The 21,873-nt window shown below is 40.2% G+C and overlaps 1 protein-coding gene and 2 non-coding genes across 3 annotated transcripts in view; all 3 read left to right on the top strand.

Annotated features, from left to right (window-relative positions):
• Positions 1 to 2,483, top strand: part of DNAJC5B (DnaJ heat shock protein family (Hsp40) member C5 beta) — a 63,117-nt gene extending 60,634 nt beyond the window's left edge. Inside the window, exon 4 of the mRNA XM_008068574.1 lies at positions 2,290 to 2,483. Coding sequence (XP_008066765.1) covers positions 2,290 to 2,384 — 95 coding nt within the window. The 3' untranslated portion in view covers positions 2,385 to 2,483. The remainder of the gene's footprint in view (positions 1 to 2,289) is intronic.
• A 10,413-nt stretch (positions 2,484 to 12,896) lies between these two features.
• On the top strand, positions 12,897 to 12,989 carry TRNAY-GUA. Its single transcript has 2 exons — positions 12,897 to 12,933; positions 12,954 to 12,989. It is a non-coding gene; the product is annotated as a tRNA-Tyr (tRNA).
• A 721-nt stretch (positions 12,990 to 13,710) lies between these two features.
• On the top strand, positions 13,711 to 13,783 carry TRNAA-AGC. Its single transcript has one exon. It is a non-coding gene; the product is annotated as a tRNA-Ala (tRNA).
• Positions 13,784 to 21,873: the final 8,090 nt, after the last annotated feature.

Raw genomic sequence — 21,873 nt, 5'->3', positions numbered from 1 at the left:
CTGGGCTCCGGCGATCCTTCCACCTCAGCCTTCGGAGTAGCCGGAATTACAGGCGCGCGCTACCACGCCTGGCTAATTTTTTGATTTATTGTAGAGATGAGATCTTGTCTTTCCAGGCAGGTCTCAAACCCGGGGCTCAGGCAATCCACTCACCTCAGCCTCCCAAAGGCGCGGCATTACAGGCTGAGCCACCGAGCCCGGTTTCTATTAATATTTTTTATCATTTTAATTATCACTTTAAATTTACAATTTTTTGTTGTTTTTCTCTTTCTTTCTTTTCTTAGATTGATAGGATTTTTTTCTTATTTGATTTCTTTCCCTCCTGTAATTTGGAAACTGCATTCTTTGTTATATTATATTGGAGTTATCCTGAAAGTTTATAAAGCATACTTAAATGATCAAAGTTTAAAGTTAATTTTCATTTTTACCCATTTCTAAACTATACAAGGATTTTATAACACTTTAACTCTGATCATCCCTTTTCTGACTTATACACCAGTATTGTATTCTAGATTTTTCTCAATTTCAAGCCTCATGAATTTTTATTGCTTTACATAATCAACAATTGTTTGGTTCTACTCACATATTTACTGTTTTTCCCCCAATCATTTCTTTTACTGCTGAACTCTTTCATCTGATAATACTTCCATTCTGCCTGAATTTTGTCTTTTAAATTGCATCTGCTGGTGGCAACGTTTCTGTTCAATTGTTTGAAAATAGCTTTATATTATGCTCTTTTAAAAAAAGAGGGTTAAGTACTTAAGAAGAGGGTTTGTCAACAAATTTAGGTTGATATCTTCTTTAAGAATATGGAAGATATAATTCCATAGCGTGTTGACTTCTATATTTGTTATTGAGAAGTAAAATTGCTTTTAAAACCACTGTCTTTGCTTTTCTTCAGTGTCAGTAAAGTGTTTTAAATATAGGTTTCTCTTTAGTTTATCCTGGCTGGTTCTTGGATCTGTGGATTGGTATCTTTCAATAATTTTAGAATATTCTCAGCCACCAAATCTTCAAATGTTGTCTCTCCTCCTTTTTTTCCATTTCTTTCTGAAAGTCATATTAGATACATTCAAATTATCACTCCATTCTTTATCTCCTTTAACTACTTTCATATTTTCTCTTTGCCTCTGTGTTACATGCTTTATTCAGATCTCTTCTACTTTATTAATTATTTAGCTATTAAACCAATTAATGAAATTATTTTTCATATATTTTAATCTATAAAAGTTCTTTTTTATTAACTTTAAGATTCATTTGATAACTTTAAAAATATGTAATTCTTTTGTATTCTGTGTCTGTTAAGTGCAATACTTGAAGTCCTTCTGGGTCTGATTTGACTTTCTGCTATTCCTATTGGATCTCAGTCAGTGTGCATTTTTTCTGTGTGTAATCTCTCTCTCTCTCTCTTTCTTTCTCATATATCTATCTTTATTTGTTCTTACTATGAGCCCATGTTTCTTGCAATTGTATAGTGACTTTTTGCAATGTAGGTTGAAGTTGAGGTCATTCACTTATGCTAAGTGCCTGGGAGCACATCTTGTATTGGACCACTTTAAACTAAATCATCATCTTGAAGTCTTTTAGAACATACAAGGATATTGAAAACTTGGTTTTCCAACTTGTGTGCTTATTGGCATGCCATTGAACATTTTTAAGGCAGTTCCCTCAACTCAGCATCAACATGTCAGACAAACAAATATTTTGTAGATTTGGGGGTATAGTAATTTTAGAGACAGCATAGCCATTTTAGACACTAGCTTTATGTGAGGAACTTCCTATTAGACTCTCCACCTAAGCAAGCTCTTGGTTTTGAGTTGTATTCCAACGGAGACCCAGCATGCAATTTTGCACTATCTATTGACGTTTCAGGGAATATCTTGCATATCAACCATACCTTTCATTTGGATATACACTATAATCTATATGAAGATGTCCCTTGGAATTGTGAAGCGCCCAACCTACACAACTATATGTGGTAGTCTCATCTCCACCCCTACAAGATGGTGAAAATTAAAGTTCAAGTTGACCAGCTTTAGCAAGTGCCTTCAAGGTGAAATCTGGGTTTAGTGCTTCGGTTTTATAATTCCATAACTGACAGAATTTGAATGAAAAGTAAAAAGAGTGCCTCCTCCTTTTGAAGATCTTAAAAGGGTAGGCATACTAACATCTTATGAATTGCATTGATTTGTCAGTCATGATTTCAACACAAATACCCATCACTTGTCCCATTAAAAGAACTGTAACATGATAAGAGGGTGTTTATTGCTTTGTTTTGTTTATTTTTAGATGTGGACTTTCCAGTTGTTCTCCAGCCTACAAATGCAAATGAGAAAACACACCTAATCAGAGAAGGAGTTCAAAGTTATTGCACAGACTCTTGATACTGAGCCCATTGGAAGTCTGCAGTCCCTCTTCTTGGTTCAGCACTGTCTCCAGTGGTCATGGGGAAGCATGTGGGCATAAAATGTTGTGAACTTTTCCATATTTGTACTTTATTTTTAGGTTAGAAAAGATGATTGTTACATAATTTTCTCAGTATGCAGACTTTCTCTTTGAGTGGAATTCCTAATGAGATCCATTCAATTTTGAAAAATAAAGGCCTAAAGAGCTGTTTTTCTCTCATTTCAGACGGTAAGACAGTGGCATGGATAGCTTTTACAAGCCTGTCCTTTATGTGAGCCAGACCTGATTTCTCACAGACCAAAGTAGTATTCCAAGACAGAAGCCATTTTTCATCTATTTAACTAAATGCGATATCCATACCTACCATAAGCATCATCATCAAAATACACATGAGAACTTACAAGGAATTACTGTGTGTGTAGAGCCTTTTCCCTATCAACGTACAATAAGGTTACAGAAGTCCCATCTCTACAATAAATCCAAAAATCAGCCAGGTGTGGTAGCGCATGCCTGTAATTCTGGCTACTCGGAAGGCTGAGGCGGAAGGATCATCGGAGCCCAGCAGGCGAGGTTGCGGTGGCCAAGAGCGGCCACTGCACTCCAGTCTGGGCGACTGAGTGAGACTCCAACTCAATAAATAAATAAATAAATAAATAAATAAATAAATAAGTATTTCAAAAGGCAGAAATAAATAATTAGATTTTAAAAAGATAAATCACGGTGTTTTAAAGTATATTTTTGGAACATTTACAATTTGCATTTACTGAAAACTGACAAGTAAAAGCAGAAAGAAACAGATTTTGTGTGTACTTCTTGATTGGCTTAAAAACAAAACAAAACTTCGACCTGATTAAATCATAAATAATTCATAAAATCATTCTGAACCGGAACCAGCCCCAAACAGTGTGTTGATCACTTTTTCAGTAAAATTATTTTTGTGTAACTGGCCCAGATTAGCCAGACTAAGAAAAAGAAACACATGAAGTAAGGGGTAGAACTCTAAGCTTTATAATTTAAATTTAAAGACATATCACCTTATTTTTGGTGGAATTAATTACATTGAACAAAAATTACTCAGCTCAATGCATGTTGAGCCATTTAATCCCAGAAGTCATCTCTGTATTTGCTTGTTTGATTCTCTTATTCATCTTGTGGCAGAAACCATGTGCAATTTCTAAAATAGTAAAGCAGCAAAAGTGTTTGCTTTTTCCTAGGTCATTCTTACTTCTTTATATAATATTACATGTTTTAAGATCTTGTTATGTTTTTATATAATACTGCATAAAATGCCATTTTCTTTTTTCTTTGTTTTTTCTTCTCCCCACCACCAAATTACAGTCAACTGCTGCTAAATAAATATTGTAAGTAAGAATGAGTGTTATTACACTGACAGTTCTGAAGTCATTAAAATTCTGCTCCAAATTTTGAGTTACTGAATTTTCTTTCTTTTTTTTTTTTTTACTGTGTAATCAAGTAGAAAGGGCCTTGTCTTGAAAGTTAAGAAACCTGGTTCTAATCTGAGCTCTCACTAACTAGCCCTGTGTAACCAAGCGAGATGAGAATAAGATAGCTAATCTCTATATGACTCTGTTTTCATATTTGCCCTGACCACCTTCTAAGTTGTAGAACCAGATAAAATAAAGTGAAAGAATCTGACAAGTCCAGTGTTTAACAAATGTAAGGTGGTTTTACATGAATTTGTATATGTTGACACACACAAATGTAATGTGATTTCTTATGCATATAAACTCTGTCACCCAACAAGACCCATAAAGATACCTAGTATTCACAGCCTCAGTAACCAGCAAGTGCTTGGAAGTCCATACTCAACAAGCAGATGTTCCCCTACCCCACATTCCTTTTGTCAGGGTTTCACTTTGTCACTCAGGCTAGAGTGCAGTGGTAGAATCATGGGTCACCAAAGCCTTGACCTCCAGGCAATCCTCAGCCTCCCAAGTAGCTGGACTGCAGATGTAAACCACCACACACAGCTAATTTTTTTTTTTTTTACTGTTTGTAGAGATGAGATTTTGCTATGTTGCCTAAGCTGGTCTTGTACTCCTGATCTCAAGCAATCCTCCTGTCTCATTCTCCCAAAGTGCTGGGATTACAGGCCTATACCACCACGCCTGGCTGCAAATGCTACCTCCCATTTGGAGGAAACAATAAGATAAACAACACAGTCTGTAGATAATTTGAGTTACTCTATTTCCTTCTTGTGGTCTCTTTAAGCAAAAGGTCAGACCTATTTTGAATAGCAACTTACAAATCACAAACTTGCCTTCTCTTTCTCTCCCAGACCCCATTTTCCTTTCTCACATGGAATTTTTTACTTCCGCTCCCAGCTTGCCCAGGGAGCTGGTCCAAGAGTAGTTAAGATGAGAGCAGGACATGAATCAGAATTAGAATCAGATGGTAGAATCAAATTGCTAGAGGGTTTCTGGCCAATGTTCTCCACAAAGGGCTAGTTTCTGGTAACAATGACGTGTGGCAAATGTGAGCATGTGACTGCCTACAAATGAGGGAATGAATTCTGCAGAATGCCCTTTCAGCTACAGAGAAACAAGAATCGACTCTTCATCTGAGGAGGAGCTGTCTGAACATTTTGTGGAGGGTCAACAGGAGCTGCCACCCAGAATCACCTGCAGTCACTCTGAACCCACAAGCATCTTAGCATATAAAACTCATGCAGAGTCAAATGAACAGCCCATTTTGGAGGCTCACTACCTAATTCTGGGCACCATGCTACAAGAGTGGGAGATTTCATATAAGGTTTCACATGCCATCCATTCATTTTCTTGCTGTCGTACATTAACACAAAACATATATTTTTCTGCACCAAAATATATAGACACTTATTCTTTGAGAATAAGTGACATTCTATTTCTACATTTCAAAATGGTGTGCATAGGCTGAAATACATTTGACACGGCCTGGACTGGAAATTCACTCACCTGGTAGCACACTGCCTGATTCTCTGATTTACAGAGAGGGCTCCAATTAAGGTTATGTGGTCTCTGTGATAGGCAACATAATGGCCCCCCTGTGATGTGCAGTCCTGGTTCTCAGGGCCTATTTTTCCAGCCTGCAGCCCTCCTAAGCACCTATGTAAAATTTATCTTCATCTAATTCTTGAGCAGCCATAAGATGCAAATGGCCAGAAATTGATGTGAAGTCCTGTATAACTGGGTTCTATAAAAACAAAGCCACTTCCTAGCTGTAGATGGTTCAAATTAGCAGTAGTTTTCAGAACTACATCTCAGAGTTGACATCTGTGTTTCCCACAGTGCTCAAAATGAAGTAGGAAACTAATAAATACCTGTTAATTAATTGATTCATTCTCACAACATAAACTATTTCTGAGAAAAACCTTTCTCCAAAAAGAGACTTAAATATGCTCAGTGCCAAGTAAATGGGTGTAATACAACTTTCTGGAATTTTCATGCTGTTCCAGGGTTGTCCTCAAGAAACAAGCCTAAATTCCTAGAATCAAATCAGTGACTGTAGGACAGCTGTTAGCACATCCTCGATACTGTTGGCTGCCAACTGAGCTAATAGTTGAAAAGTTGATTATCATCTTCTCCAGATGCTTGAAAGTCCACCAGGCACATCCTTGTTCCCAGGGCCAGAAAGAGGGGATCCAACTTAGCAAGGAGTTTTTCTTTTGCGTATTTTGCTTTGATTCTCAAATATCTCCTGATTTATCTTCTTTTTCCTCAAAGTTTTCATCTATAACACATTTTGTTTTCTGGCAAAGAATAATTGGGGAAAAGTTTTAGTGCAGATTTTTGCTTTGGAAGTGAAACCTTAAGATTTAAAAAAAAAAAAATTAAATGATCTATTTGGGCATGCATATATTAACTAGTTATTAAACTGACATTTTCAGGATTATGTATTATAATTGCAGAAAATAAAACTGTTTTAAGCTAACCTAAGTTTCAAAGTAATAAGTAAAAGCCATCAAGCAATGAAAAACATTAAGTCTGTATATTGATTAACTTATTGGCATAATCATTTAACATGAATGTTCTCATTTCAAATGTTTATTGTATTTGGAATGGCAATTGTCTTTTTAGATGAATGTCTAATGTGCTAGGAAATTAAATTTTTAGCTACCAAAACCTGGAAGAGTGAGAGGGTGAACTTTTAATAGAAAATAAACAATTCACTTCCCAGCTTATCTTCTATCTTTCTCTCATAACCTCTTCCCACTCATACCTCTTCCCACCACATCTTACCCACCATGCCTCTCCCAAATGGAGGATTTGAACATGTTAACTTGGGCCAGGCATGGTGGGGGCTCACACCTGTAATCCCAGCACTTTGGGAGGCCAAGGTAGGAGGATCACTTGGGACCAAGAATTCGAGATCAACCTTGGCAACTAAGCCAGATCCTGTTTCTACAAAAAATTAAAAACATTCGCTGGATGTGGTGGCATGTGTCTGTAGTCCCAGCAACTCAGGAGGCTGAAGCAGAAGGATCTCCTGAGCCTAGGAGTTCAAAGCTGCAGTGACGTATGATCGAGCTACTGCACTCCAGCCTGGGCAACAGTGAAAGTTTGTTTCATTAAAAATAAAAAAATAAGTGTTGGCTTTCAGGATCACAGGTGCATTTATTTACATTTGAAAAAAGAATGTATTCTTTCAGCAATAGTCATAATGCTTAGTGCCTGACACTGTTCTAAGAGCTTTATATTTTTTACTTACTACAACAACCTATGAGACAAGCAGTATCATCATCAGTATTCCTCATTTTTTAGACTCAGAAACTAGAGCACAGAAAGATTAAGTAACTTGGCCAAGGTCATCCAGCTATAAAGGGAGGAGCAGGTGCCACAATATTAACAGTTACACTATACAGCGGAATGATCATGTGTTTCCAACTATATTTGGTCTTGAAAACCAACCCTGTCCACCTGCCCACTCCCCTTCAACCCTTTCCCAGTGTCCTCTTCCAGAGATATGCTCACTCTTGTCCCTCCATTTATCATCAGCTGTTCTCTTCAACTGCCCTTTGCTGCTCAAGGAGATTGCTCCCTTCTTAATTCCCTGTGACTTCTTCAAAAACAAATCCAAAGACTTCTGTTTCATCTTTCTCCCCTCTTGTCTCCCTGTTCTTCCCATCAACCCCTTCCCCTCCACACCAGGATCTCCTTACTTAAGAAGTCTTTGTGGCCTTTGTAGATACGTCTTTGACCCATAGGCATTTTGTAAAATAGCTTACATATAGTTAAACAAAAATATAGCAATGTTGAAGAATGCAAAAAAAGAAAGTAAAGTTCTTTTTAGTTCACCATCCCTGTGTAATTTGCTAGAGCTACCATAACAAAATACCACAGAGTCAGTGACTTTTAACAACAGAAAATTATTTTCTCACAGTTCTGGAGACTAGAACTCTAAGATCAAGGTATCGACAGGTTTGGTTTCTTCTGAGACCTCTTGTTCCTTGGCTTGCTAATGGCGGTCTTCTTCCTGCATCTTTACATGGCATCACTCTGTGCATGGATGTGTCTGGTGTTTCTCTAGGTACTAGTCTCCTCTTCTTATAAGGACATCAGTTGGTTTAAGGCCCATCTTAAGGACCCCACTTTTGCTTAATTACCTCTTTAAAGGCCCTATCTCCAAATACAGACATGTTCTGAGGTACTAAAAATTAGGTCTTCAACGTATGAATTTGTGATGGGGAGAGTTTGCTTTATATTTGAACCATGTGTTTTTTGTAAAAATTTTTTGTATATTTTAGAAATTCCTAAGTATTTTTGTTCTGTCTTTTTGAGAAAAGTAACATATGCTTTTATCATATCTCTAAGGTCTTCCAGGTCCTTAATCACACTACTATTGTAAACGAATACACTTCTCTTGGAAAGATAATCTTTTTAGAGCCCTCTGGCCTTTCTCCGCTCTCCCTAATTTGTCAAGATTGCTTCTTGGCCTGCTGCATCACTTTCTTTCTTTCTTTTTTTTTTTAGATTGGAAAATATAGTTATTTAAAAAGTAAATTAGAGAGAGAGAGAGGAGAGAGAGAGGAGAGAAAGGGGAGATTCACCTCTCCAATGTAGGAGAGGGGACCAAAGTTTAGGAAAAATGAAGGCAGCCATTGCTCAAAGAGCACATGGCCATACCAGAGTTTAGTAAAGCAACAGCCACTGCATCACTTTCAAACTGAGATTTTATATTCATTGAGTTCCTGAATTGGTTCCTTTTTTTCTTAAATCCTCTGGACTTCTCCTCCTTGGATTCGTATTTGTTTTACTAAAGTACATCTATGACAGATACAGACATTCTTGTGTCTGGATTGACTTTCAAGAAAGAACTCACTGTCTAGTTACAAGGAGGATGGCTAACAGTCTCCAGGTGTTAATTCCTTCAGAGTCCACCTCAGCTTTCTAGTTGAGAATATCAGCCTCTGGCCAATGACTGGGCAAGGGATAATACTAGGGCCCAGCCATTTCTGCCCAACTTGGCTCCTCTACAGGGAAATCTTTGCTCTGGAGCTACCAAGGAGGCTGGAAGACACTTTGTCAGATCTGCATCTCTGTCTGATGGCTACCCCTACTCAATCCTATGGCATTCCCTTTTCCATTCACAGATGTTACTCCTCAATAAAATGTTGCACTCTAATTCTTTTTCAACTTCAGCTTACTGGAGAACCCAGCCAGTATAACATCGTCAAATAGTATTTATCTTTTATTTGATTCAGAAAAGAATCATGGATTTAAATTTGATGAGGCCATGCAAATGTGAACTGTTCACATACTTACTGTTACTTTGATTGGGTATACAATTCGATGTTCAAAATTATTTCCCTGCTGAGCTTGAGGGTCTTGTTCTATGGTCTTCTAATGTTCCGTATTGCCAATGAGAAACCTGGTCATAATTCAATTCTTATTTCTTTGGAGCTAGCTTGCTTTTCGTTTGTATTTTGCTTTGTTTTCCCTCATCTCTGAAAGCCTTTAGAATATCAACTTCATCCTCCATACTTTTAAATTGTGCTAGGTTGTGTTTGGGTATGGTTGTTTTCATTCTAACTTGGATGGTCCACTGATCATCCATCCTTCTGCATTGTCTCTGTATTATCTTTCTGAAACTCTTATTAGATGGCTTTTGTGTCTTCTGGGTCTATCTTCCATGCTTTTGTTTATTTATTTGCTTTCCACAGTCTGGTGTCCAGGTAGATATTTTTCATTGTCTTCCCTATCTTCATCTTTGATCTTTAGCCATTTTGTTTTTCACCTTAACAGTCACACTTTTAGTTTTCAAGAACTCTGTTATTATTTAGTTGCTTATTTTAATATCACTGTGTTCTGGGTTTTTGTTTCTACAATACCCTCTTGGATGTCCCTGAGGATACAACTAAGCATTTTGAAAAAAAAAGTTTTGTTCTCTGTTCTATTCTTTGCATTATCTCTGTTTCCTCCTGAGTCGTCTATTTAATTTGTTCATCTTGGACTTTCTTTTTCAGTTGTTGTTGTTTCCACTCAAATATCTGGCAATTTTTAGTTCATATTCATGAACTAAAGTCCACATTGATTCATACCCTTAAAATGTCTGGGCCCTGGGGGCAATCAGGCTTTTTCATTTTTAGTACACGGGGAAGGAACAGCCATGCTGGCCCAATATCACCCAAACTGTCAACTCAAGAAGGGACTCACCCTGAGAGTGGGACGAGATGACCTGCCAGGTCTCTTGATGTCTATTATTAGGCTCTACTTTGAATCATTCCCTAGCCCTATATCACCCCACAAGCTCTCCCCAAGCAAATCTACTCTTTTTAAGCAATTCTTCAGGAGGATCTAGCTGGGGAAAAGTTCAGCAGCAGCTGCACAATGTTGTAGACAGCTGATCTCTGTGCTGCTGCCTCTGTGCCTGAAGCCTCTTGGGAACTCCATGAAGATAATGACTCTGTCTCTGCTAGCTCGCAGAGTGTGTATTTTGCACTGTTTTCCTCTATTCTGAGCCATGTCCATACAATCTCATTTGCTTTTCACCTTCTAGAAATTATTTTAAATATCTTTAAATATTTTAGTAGGTTTGCTGATTGTACCTACTGTAGTTTTCCATGCTGCAGTAATTTTTTTTTTCATTTTGTGTATCTTTATTATCTTTTCAATGAGCTCATTAGAAGGTGGGAATGCAATCATATGTGCCTAAGTATACATATGTGTAATCCTGATCCCTCACAGGAGGTGAGGCCAAGAATAATGGCAAGTTTTACAGTCAGGCCTGAGAAAGAGAAGTGAGTTTCTGGGTGACAGACTGTAAGGAATAAAACTCAGAAATTTTTAAGGTGGGGGCAGCACCATGTTTCCAAACTCGTGAGCTAGAGGAGAGTAGAGAAGAGCTGAGAGGCACTGACAGAGAAAACTTTAAGGAGGCTTAGTGAGGAAATTGAGCTGCGTTGGAACCAGCTGTCTACATTTCCTTCTTGGTTTCCTGGGGAAAATCCCTGCATCATTATAATAATAAATGTCTCTCTTGCCTACATTAACTCTTCTAAATTTTTGTCACTTGCAAGTAAGAAGGTCAGAAATCATGCATATCTTGGCCTCCTTGGTAACTGTTACTCCAGAAAGCCTGGCTGTTGGACAAGGGAACATACCAGGGGCCAGGGTTTCTACCACAAGGCAATGATGGCCTTAATCCTGACCTCTGCAGATAATAAAGGCCAAATAATACTCGTGATTCTTGTATAAAAAGAAGGTAGGAATAAGCGAGGTTCTTTCCTCTTAGCCTAATTTTCATGATTCTGTTCATGAGATTGTGCAGTGGGGTGAGACATGTCTCCCCAATCTTCAAGGAAGTCATTTTTTAAAATTCTCAAAAAACAATATAACTTTAAAGATATAAGCTAGCCAGGCACAGTGGCTCATGCCTGTAATCACTTTGGGAGGCCCAGGCAGAAGATTGCCTGAGCTCACGAGTTCAAGACCAGCCTAGGCAACATGGTAAGACCTTGTCTCTACAATAAATCAAAAAAATTAGCCAGGCATGGTGGCACATGCCTGTGGTTCCAGTTACTTGAAAGGCTGAGGCAGAAGGAACACCTAAGCCCAGCAGGTCGAGGCCGTAGTGGCTGTGAGTGTGCCACTGCATTCCAGCCGGGGCAACAGAGTGAGACTCAAAAATAAAAAAAGATATATAAGCTTATTATATGCAAAATGTTCACTAGAAAACAAAAATAAAACCTACTACCATTATTTTGTTCAAATAGTCTGTTCTTTCCCAATTGAGTTTCTTTTGACTATATGTAGCCTTAAGGAAGTCGCTTTCCTACTTTAACATCTAGATCTTTTCTGTTCTCTAACTTCACATTTTCTCTTCCTGAACTTCACATTTTATTAAAGTTTTTACTTTTGAGAATTGCTATTTTATCGGATAGACTTAAGAAATAATTCCAAACCCTCTTTCACAAATAAGATTAATAACTTCAACCCAGAAACTCAGTTTGCTCAAACCAACATTATCCTGTCTTGTTTAAAAGATCCCTGAGGGCAGACCCAAGTCGTCTGATGGCTTTTTATGCTGTGCAAACAACTGAGGTGGGGGGAACATGGCAGCAAACCACTAACCATGTATTAATCCTCTATTACTTTACAAGAACAGGCTCACGAGGCAGGATTATAGGCTTATCTGGGAGTGAATACCTTTATTAAAATTAAACATAAAACAGAAACCAGATCAAAAAAACACTGTAAAAAAATCTTAATGTGCTTCTCTCTTTTTGCATTGTTGAGGGTGGTGGAGGAACTTTCTCTAGTAACTTGCCAGCTGGAGCTGTAATGTGTTAAAACAATTTACAAAAGCCGATGAAACTGAGTTGCGTTCGAACCTGTCTACACGAGCCCTGGCGTCTTCCTAACCCGGCTTCCAGGCGGGGGGTGCCGGGCGAGGGCGCCCCGAGAGCCCTTGGGGCCTCCCCTTCCCACGCAGGGTGGCGGCCGCGCGGAATCTCTGGGCTCATAGGGCAGACTTTCCCTGCAGAAACCTAAACTATTGGTGTGTGTGGTTTGGGGGACCCCAACGGAAGTAATGATTTCTGGTTTAAAACTGAGGTAACAAAAGCCCCGAGCCAGGCAGGAGTCGAACCTACAGCCTCCTGATCCGTAGTCAGATGCGTTATCCATCGCGCCACTGGCCCCTCACGCGGGCCCAGCCGAGGGTCCGTTCGGAATGCAGTGATTTGAGGTCGCACCCGATGGTCACCTCAAGGGACAATGCAAGCTTGTAAAGGAGAAGTACGAGCAGGCGGGGTTGGCAGTAGAGTCGCCGAATCTTGGCGCTGGACATCCAGGGTGGGGACCCTTTCCCGGGTAAGGGTCGAGAGCCAGAGCGGGGCTGTCTTTCTGCGCACGCGTAGAGCGAGACACCCGCACACATTCCGTTCCGGACTCCTCGGATGACGCATGCGCAATGCAATCCCCAGCCCCTGAGGCGCGCGTTCTGGCTCTGACGCGTGGCACCTCGGGGGGCGCAAGAGCCGGCCACGCGTCCCTTCGATAGCTCAGCTGGTAGAGCGGAGGACTGTAGTTCATTCCTCAGCGGGAGACATCCTTAGGTCGCTGGTTCGATTCCGGCTCGAAGGAGGCAGGCGCGCTTTTTCTCGGCTTCCGGTGCTTCACGGTCCGCTCCACGGTGCCTCTGTCAATCACACATTCATTACGATTCCAACGAAGAGTTGCCAAGCCTTGTGCTTTGGGCCTGGGGCATCCCACGTGTGAGGTCTTTGGCGATTCCCCCCCAGCGGGGGCTCCCCGGACAGGTCCCCAGGGCAGCCGCAGGACTGCTCTGGGCTCGGCAGTCAAGGGCTCCGTTCGGCTTGCTCCCAACCCGCCTGCCTTTGGCCTTTCCCGGGTCCCCCGGTCGCGCAGGAGGCAGCCGCCCGCTCGCCTGGGCCAGGCCGGGACCTTTATTGGAGCCCCGGGCGGCGTTAGCGACGCGAGGCTCGCTCCGGCTGCCGAGAGGAGGCGGGAGGTCCGTGGGAGGAGGGCTTCTGGCTGCAGAAATCAGGAAGAAGACGCGAAACAAGACACGCGAAGCCTGGAAAAATGGTGCAATCTTCTGGGGACAAGTCGGCACCCGGCTCTTCCGCTCGCTCCCTTCGATAGCTCCGCGGGTAGAGCGGAGGACTGTAGGCGCGTGCCCGCGGCCATCCTGAGGTCGCTGGTTCGATGCCGGCTCGAAGGAGAGAGTGTTTAATTTTGTTACTTGGGCTTCAGTCGCGAAGTGTGACCCAGATAGTGTCTCTCAGCTTCGCAATGAGCTGACCCTTCTCAAGAGGAACAGATAACGAGCCGTGCCCTCAGTGGGGGATTAGCTCAAATGGTAGAGCGCTCGCTTAGCATGCGAGAGGTAGCGGGATCGATGCCCGCATCCTCCAGTTTTCCTCCCCACCCCCGGTGGTTTTTCTTTCGGTTTTCTCTCATACCCGACTAGAACTACAAGTCAGTCGGTCGGCGGGTAAGAGACGAGTAAGATGACCTCGAGGGTACGGCTCTGCAAAACTTCTCAGTAAAGGGATCGTACGTGAGAGCGGTTTATCCTTCTGGTTTTAAAAACGTAGACTCATTTACTTCGGGAAATTCACAGAATTGGCTATTTTTTGTTTCACAAATGGTGACAGGTTGCTGTCACATTCCTTGTCACTCAGGCGTCTTTATGATTTGTGATTGACGTTTGCGTTTCCAGGACCCATTTAAGGCAAGCTGGCTTACCGGATGGAAAAATGAAACAAGAAGCAGAGAGCCTGGAAACGGAAGCTGATTCCTTTAAACGTTTGCTAAGCCGAGGACGCTCCATCTCAACTCGGCACGGTGGGGTGCCTGGCTCTTCGCAGATCCGAGGTGGGTGGAAGAAGGGTACCTGCGGAGAGCGGAGGAAGTGGAGAAAGGCCTTTGCCCCCGGGGCTGGCTGTTGGAAGAGGGTTCTAACGCCGCTGTCCTGCGAAGTAACTGTGGAGAGTTCACTAAACCAGTACTGACAGAGAATTCATTGGGAAAAAGTTCTATCTAGGGCAGCCTGTGAGTACAGTTTTGTTAAACAAAAACATCTGCTGTGGTTTATTGCTGTGTCTTTCATTTTTCAGGGCGTTTCAATAGTCTGTTAATGTATTGTGAGTCACTTAAAATATAACATCATGATGTTCATAAAAACAAATTTACCAAGTAAGAAAAGGAATGTTTACCAGATGTCATGTCCCAATTTCTAGTTTAGAATTATGGTAATGAGACAAAGGAATATCAAGGAATGCACCTTAAACCCAGAGAGAGGACATGTTTGGGGCAGGTGACTTGGGCCAGAACTCAACATCTTAGGGTCAGAAATCCAGGCAGGAAATGGAACTCACATTAAAAAGTTCAATGATACAAATCAGGAAGCAGTATTGCACAGCGGTCAGTCAAGTGGGCTGTGAAACCTGATGGTCTTTCTTGGCTTTGTCACTTCCTGGTGCATGGCCTTGGGCAGGTCACTTGACATCTTTGAGTCTTCAGTTTCTCTATTGGTAAAATAGGGGACAATAATAATGGGACCTGTTTTTAATTGAGACACATGCAAAGCCTTTAGTACAATGCCTGGCACATAGCGAACACTCAGTAAACATTAGCTGCTATCAGTGTAGAAGGAAGGAAAGAAATAAAGAAGGAAAGGAAGGAAGAAAGGAAGGGAGGGAAGAAGAGAGGGAGGAAAGAAGGGAGGGAGGGAGAGTATTATTTTCCTGGCAAACCATAGAAACTGGGGCACATTTCAGCACCTAGAGGCCTGGTAAGCATACCATACATAGAGTCAGAGCTGGGGGAATTATTCTGAGGTCTTGCATGTGTGTTTGCAAAAATATGCATATAGAAGTGCAAGAAAGAGGTGCTTAAATCTGCTATGCAGGGAAAGTAGAAGGAACAATTCTAAAAATGCAATATGATCATTAAATACATTATGGTATGACCATATGATAGAATATATATAGCCCTTGAAATTACATTTATTAGAACTTGTATTGACACGAGAAATGTTAATAATCAAATGCTAAGAAAATGAAGCAATACAGAAAATAAACGATGAAACTATAAGCAAGCTTAAGTTATTTATTAAAAAAAGACTAGAAAATGCAATAAAACATTAAAAGTAGTGATGTTTGAATAGTAGAATTACTGTAATTTTTTTCTTCCTTAAAATTTTAAAATATTTGCTAAGTTTTCTAAAGTAATAATTTATTATTATTAACCGGAAATATAGATGACTTTTAAAAATTGCCAGCTAACATTTATTCAACACTTTCTACAGGCTAAGCACAGTTTCAGGTACTTCATCTGTCTTAACTCTTCTATTTCTCTCATAAAGAAAAAACACCAGGCCCAGATGGCTTCAGTGGTGAATTATTTCAAACATGTAAGGAAGAAAAAAAATACCAATTATATACAGACTCTTCCAGAAAATTGAAGAAGAGAGAGTAATTCCCACTTCATTCTGTGAAGTCATCATTACTCTGGTACCCAAACCAGGCAAAAACATTACAGGGAAAGAAACTACAGGCCAATATACTTCATGTGCACGAATGCAAAAATTCTAGCTAATTAAATCCAACAACATATAGAAAGAAAAAAGTACATCATGACCAAGTAGGATTCATCCCAGGAAAATGACCAGTTCGGGATTCAAAAATCAATATAATTTATAACATTTAGCACACTAAAGAAGAATCATATAATCATCTCAGCAGATGCAGAAAAAGCTTTTGACCAAATTCAACATCCAATTCTGATTCTTAAAGCAATCAGCAAATTTGAAGGGGAGTTAAACTTCTTCAACCTAATAAAGAGCATCAGTGAAAAACAGCTTACAATATACTTAATAGTAAAAGACTAAATGCTTTCCTCCTGAGACCAAGAACAAGGCAAAGATGTCCATTCTGAGTTCATGGATGTAGCCAGTGAAATAAGGCAAGAGGAATGAAGTAAAAGACCTCCAGATTGGGCCATAGTGGCTCATGCCTGTAATTCCAACACTTTGGAAGGCCAAGGTGAGAGGATTGCTTGAACCTAAGAGCTCAAGATCAGTCTGGGCAACATAATGAAATCTTGTCTCCACAAAAAATAAAAAACAGTGAGTTGGTTGTGGTGGTGCACACCTTTGTTGCCAAGCTACCCAAGATACTGAGGTGAGAGGATTGCTTGAACCTAGAGGATTGAGTCTTCGGTGAACCATGATTGTACCACTGTACTCCAGCCTGGGTGACAAAGCAAGACCATAACTCCAAAAAAACACAAAGCAAAAAAGATTCCCAGATTGGAAAGAAAGAGGCAAATCTGCCTGTATTCACACATATCTCATTTTTAAAACATTGATTACATGTTGAAGTGATAATATTTTGGGTGTTTGGGGGTTAAATAAAACAACAATGAAATTAATTTCTTTGGTTTCTTTGTAAGTTTTTTAATATGGCTACTAGGAAATTTAAAATCATATATATGGCTCATATTTCTCACTTACATCTTATTTCTTTAGACAATGCAAATTGGAGAGATAGGGACCAGACCAGGTCAGGTCTTAAAGACCACAGTGAGGAGTAATGTCTTTATCCTAGGGGATAATGTGACCATTAATAGGATTTAAGTAAGCAGTGACAAGTGAGAAATTGGTTGCAGAAAGCAGAGTGAATTCAGAGAAATCAGTTAGGAGGCTGGGGTGGAGGGGAAGTGGGGAGATTAGGGAATGAGGGTGGAACCAAGGAGGGCCTAGAGCCAAGATGAGGAGTTTAGACGTGAGTCATTGAGAAGACCGTGGGCTAAAGTATTTGATTGGGATTGTTGCCACTTATTTCTGGCATGTGAATTATGCCAAGAAATGTTCAGAGGAAAGTAAAAATATGTTAGTTTTCTGACAGTTCCTCAGAGATCTTTATGATGAAGTAAAATTTATAAACAACAGACTTGAAGAAGGAATAATTATCAAGATGAAAAAAAGCTTTCAACCAGAAGTTTACAAACTATCTAATGAAAGAAATGCCAATGTTAGCTTCTGTTAAGTGCTTTTCCAGTGAGTTCATTCCTCTTTGATTTTAGAATTTGGAAAATGTTTCTTTCATTAAGAATTTTACAACATCCGAGCTGCCCATTGCCAGATAGATAGCTAAAGTGAAAAGACTGACAATGAAGACACAAGGAAAACATTAAATATTTTGTAACTGTCATGAGTCAAGTTCTGAGTGTAAGGAGATGGCAAGAATCCCTTTATTGGAAAGAAAGTCTGGTGTTTTTTTTTTTTTTTTTTTGAGTGACTCTTAAAGTTGTTACATAGAGGCAAATTCCTAAGCCAAATAATGGTGAGAAAGTTATATATATATATATATATATATATGCATACATATATTTATATATATTTTTGGACCACACCTGGAGCTCTAGGATACCAAAGGAAATAGCATTATATCCCCACCGGTGGCCTGGTGGGTTATATCTGGCAGGACTGACAACAGAGCCTGGTGCTTGGAACACTTGGCTCACCTAAATCCCAAATGAAGTGTGGCCTTCTCTCCACTGGTCATGTATTGTGTTTGCACTAAAAAAGGATGGGTGAATAGATAGATATTCCAGGGAAGAATTAACAATCTCATTGTATTAGAGAGCCTTTAAAAGGACCTGGTCTGCACAAGATTAAGTGTTCACCTATGTTTTGGCATGGGATTAAAATGATTTTCAGGAGGGCTGGACACGGTGGCTAAAGCCTGTAATGTCAGCCCTTTGGGAGGCCGAGGCATGAGGATTGTTTGAGCCCAGGAGTTCAAGGACAGCCTAGGCAACATAATGAGAGCCTGTCTCTACAAAAATAAAAATAAAAAATTAGCCAGCTGTGGTTGAGTGTGGTGGTGCATGCCCGGAGTCCTGGCTACAAGGGAGGCTGAGGTGGAAGGATTGCCTGAGCCCAGGAGGTCGAAGCCGTGCTGAGCCATGATCATGTCACTGCACCCCAGGCTGGGTGACAGAGTGAGACCCCAACACAAAATAAGAATAATAACAATAATTTTCACGATACTCAGCTAGTGCTAGAGTTGATCTAAAGAGCAATCCTCAACTCCACCTCCACGTCCACATCCTCTGTCCGCATCCAGTGGGCACAAGAAAGCAAGAATTCTTATTCCTTCCTACCACAGAGGCTTAGCCAGAAGCAAGATCAGTTTTCCAGTTCCTCCTGTCTTCTAGAGGTGTATTCTATCTGCTAGAGCTGTAGTCTATCTGCCTAACTAATGCTTTAAACCATATCTACTTTTTATTTTCCTTTAGGTTCCACCCTCCACTTGACCATAAGTCCTTTGTTTTGACTGGTGAACAAATAGCTCCTTAAGCTAAACCTGGATTATTTTCAAGTGCCTGGACTTACAATTACTTGTGTTAAAGAGACAAAATAAGACACAGGAAAATGAAATGCCAAGGATGTTCTGGAGTTCTTAGGAAAGGTAGTACTCGAAACACCGATTTCTTGGGAATTTTCTTCTCTCTCACTCATCTTCCTTCCTTCCTTCCTTCCTCCCTCCCTCCCTCCCTCCCTTTCTCTCTCTCTCTCTTTCTTTCTTTCTTTTTCTTTCTGTCAAGGTCTCAGTCTGTCACCCAAGCTGGAGTGCAGTGGCACAATCACAGCTCACTGCAGCCTCAGTCTCCTGGGCTCAAGAGATCTTCCCACCTCAATCTCTCGAGTAGCTGGGATTATAGATGTGTGCTACCGCACTCAGTTTTTTTTGTTTGTTTTGTTTTGTTTTGTTTTTTATTGTAGAGACAAGATCTTGCTATGTTGCCCAGGCTGGTCTCAAAGTCCCAGGCTCAAGCAATCCTTTTGCCTTGGCCTCCCAAAGTGCTGGGGTTGCAGGCATGAGCCACTATGCCCAACTTCTTAGAAATTTTCTAATGCTTCCTCTTCCTAGAATAATAGCATTCTAGGAACAGAATGCTCTGATCTATTTTGAAAGTTGGAATGAAGAGTTGGTATTGATCTTTTAACCATTCTGGGACCAGTAGAGATTCACATCACTCTATCTAGAGAGTACAAAATCCACCAAAAGAGGGTGATCCAGTTCCTGTTGGAAAATCCTACACGTACATTTAAATTTTCCCCCCATCGTTTTTTAAATATCTCATGCCCTCAGGCTAGTTGTCCATTATGGCAACAACTATCTGCATGTGGCCATTTAAATGTAAGTTTAAATTAAATAATTTATTTGGTTTTTTAAATTTTATTTTCTTTTAGAGACAGAATTTTGCTCTGTGGCCCAGGCTGGAGTACAACGGTGTGATCATGGCTCACTATAAACTCTAATGCCTGGGCTTATGTGATCCTCCAGTCTCAGAGTTTCAAAACAGGCATGAGCCATCGCATCCAGTCATACAGTTTAAAATTTAGTTCTAGAGTTGCATCATGCACATTCCAAGTACTCAGTAGCCACATGTGGCTAGAGGTTAGATGTCACAGATATGGAATGTTTCCATCATTGGAGAAAATTCTTTTTTTTTAAATTATAAAGATGTGGGGTTCAACTCAGGGTTAGATATACAAACGTTGATTATGCAGGTACCCTCGTTAATGAGGTATGGCCCTCCCTCCCCTAGCAGTTTCCCTCAACTGCCAATCCCACCCCTCCCCGACAGTTTCCCACTACTGCCAATTCCTTTCTTATAGAATTATAATTGTTCAAGGTCCACTTATGAGTGAGAACATATGGTACTCTGTTCTTTGTTTCTGTGATAGATCACTGAGTATGATTGACTCTATATCCATTCAAGTGGCTGCAAAGTCCATATGCTTGTCCTTCTTTATGGCTGCATAATATTCCATGGTGTATATGTACCACATTTTTTTAATCCAGTCTAGCTTTGATGGGCAACATGGTTGGTTCCATGTTTTTGCTATTGTGAATAGAGCTGCAACAAACATACATGTGCAGGTATCTTTTTTGTAGAATGATTTGAGTTCCTCCAGGTATATTCCCAATAGGGCAATTGCTGGGTCATATGGGAGGTCAATTTCTAGTTTTTTCAGAAATCACCACACTGTCTTCCAAAGAGGTTGCACTAGTTTGCATTCCCACCATAGTGTAAAAGCATTCCTTTTTCTTTGCATCCTCGTCAGCATCTGTTGTTGTTTGTTTTATTAATGATGGTCATTCTTACTGAGGTTAGGTGGTATCTCAATGTGGTTTTGATTTGCATTTCTCTGATGATGAGTGAGACTGAGCACTTTTTCATGTGTCTGTTGGCTGCCCGTATATCTTCTTTTGAGAACTGTCTATTCATGTCTTTTGCTTACTTTATAATGGGGCTGTTTGTTTTTTTCCTTTCGGCGTGTTTGAGTTCCTTGTAGATCCCAGATGTTAGGCCTTTTTCATACATGCAGTTGGCAAATATTTTTTCCCATTCTGCGGACTGTCTCCCTGCTCTCTTGATGGTTTCTTTTGCTTTGCAGAAGCTTGTTAGTTTGATGAGGTCCCATTTGTCTATCTTATTTCTTAAGGTATGGGCATTTAGGGTTCTGAATAGGAATTGGTTGCCAGCTCCAATTTCCATAAGGGCGTTTTCTATGTTTTCTAAGACTCTTATAGTTTGAGGTTTTATGTTTAGGTCTTTGATCCATTTAGAGTTAACTTTTGTATATGGTGATAGGTAGGGGTCCTGTTTCAATCGTCTGCATGTGATCAGCCAGCTTTCCCAGCACCATTTACCGAACAGGTTCTCCTCTCCCCCATGATTGTTGTTGGAGGCTTTGTTAAAGATGAGTTAGTTGAGAAATTGAGGCTTTGCTTCTGGAATGTCAATCCTGTTCCACTGGTCCAAATGCCTGTTCTTGTACCAATATCAGGCTGTTTTGATTACTGTAGCCTTATAATAAAGTTTGAAGTCTGGAAGTATGATACCTCCTACTTTGTTTCTTTTGCTAAGGATTGTTTTGGCTATTTGTGGTCATTTATGTTTCCATATGAATTACTGTATTGTCATTTCCAGGTCTGAGGAGAATGATGTTGGTTCTAACTTCTGTGCAATTCTTTGCATTTTTCACACTGCACTGGATTGAAGACCCTCTGGTCTGATCTAACAGTGAGATCTTGGGCAACTGAGAATGTCTAATATCTAGAATGTCTTGTTCTAGTTTTCAGGGGAAATGTTTTCAGTTTCTGTCCATTTAGCAATATGTTAGCTGAGGGTTTATCATAGATGGCGCTTACTATTTTGAGGTTATGTTCCTTCCATACCTAGGTGTTTGAGGGTTTTTATCAAGAAGGGATACTGGATATTATCAAAAGTTTTTTCTGCATCTAATGCTATAATCGTGTGGTTCTTGTTTATACATCTATTCATGTATTTAATCACATTTATGGTCTTGCAAATGTTGAGCCAACCCTGCATCCTGGGGATGAACCCTACTTGATCATGGTGGATGATTTTTGAGATGTGTTTTTGGATCCAATTTACTAGAATCTTGTTGAGGATTTTT

Source organism: Carlito syrichta, unplaced genomic scaffold (genome assembly GCF_000164805.1).
Source record: "Carlito syrichta isolate Samal-C Ts95f unplaced genomic scaffold, Tarsius_syrichta-2.0.1 Scaffold109629, whole genome shotgun sequence".
Taxonomy (NCBI): domain Eukaryota; kingdom Metazoa; phylum Chordata; class Mammalia; order Primates; family Tarsiidae; genus Carlito; species Carlito syrichta.
Note: the sequence above shows the minus strand (reverse complement) of the source record. Positions and strands in the feature narration are given on the sequence as shown.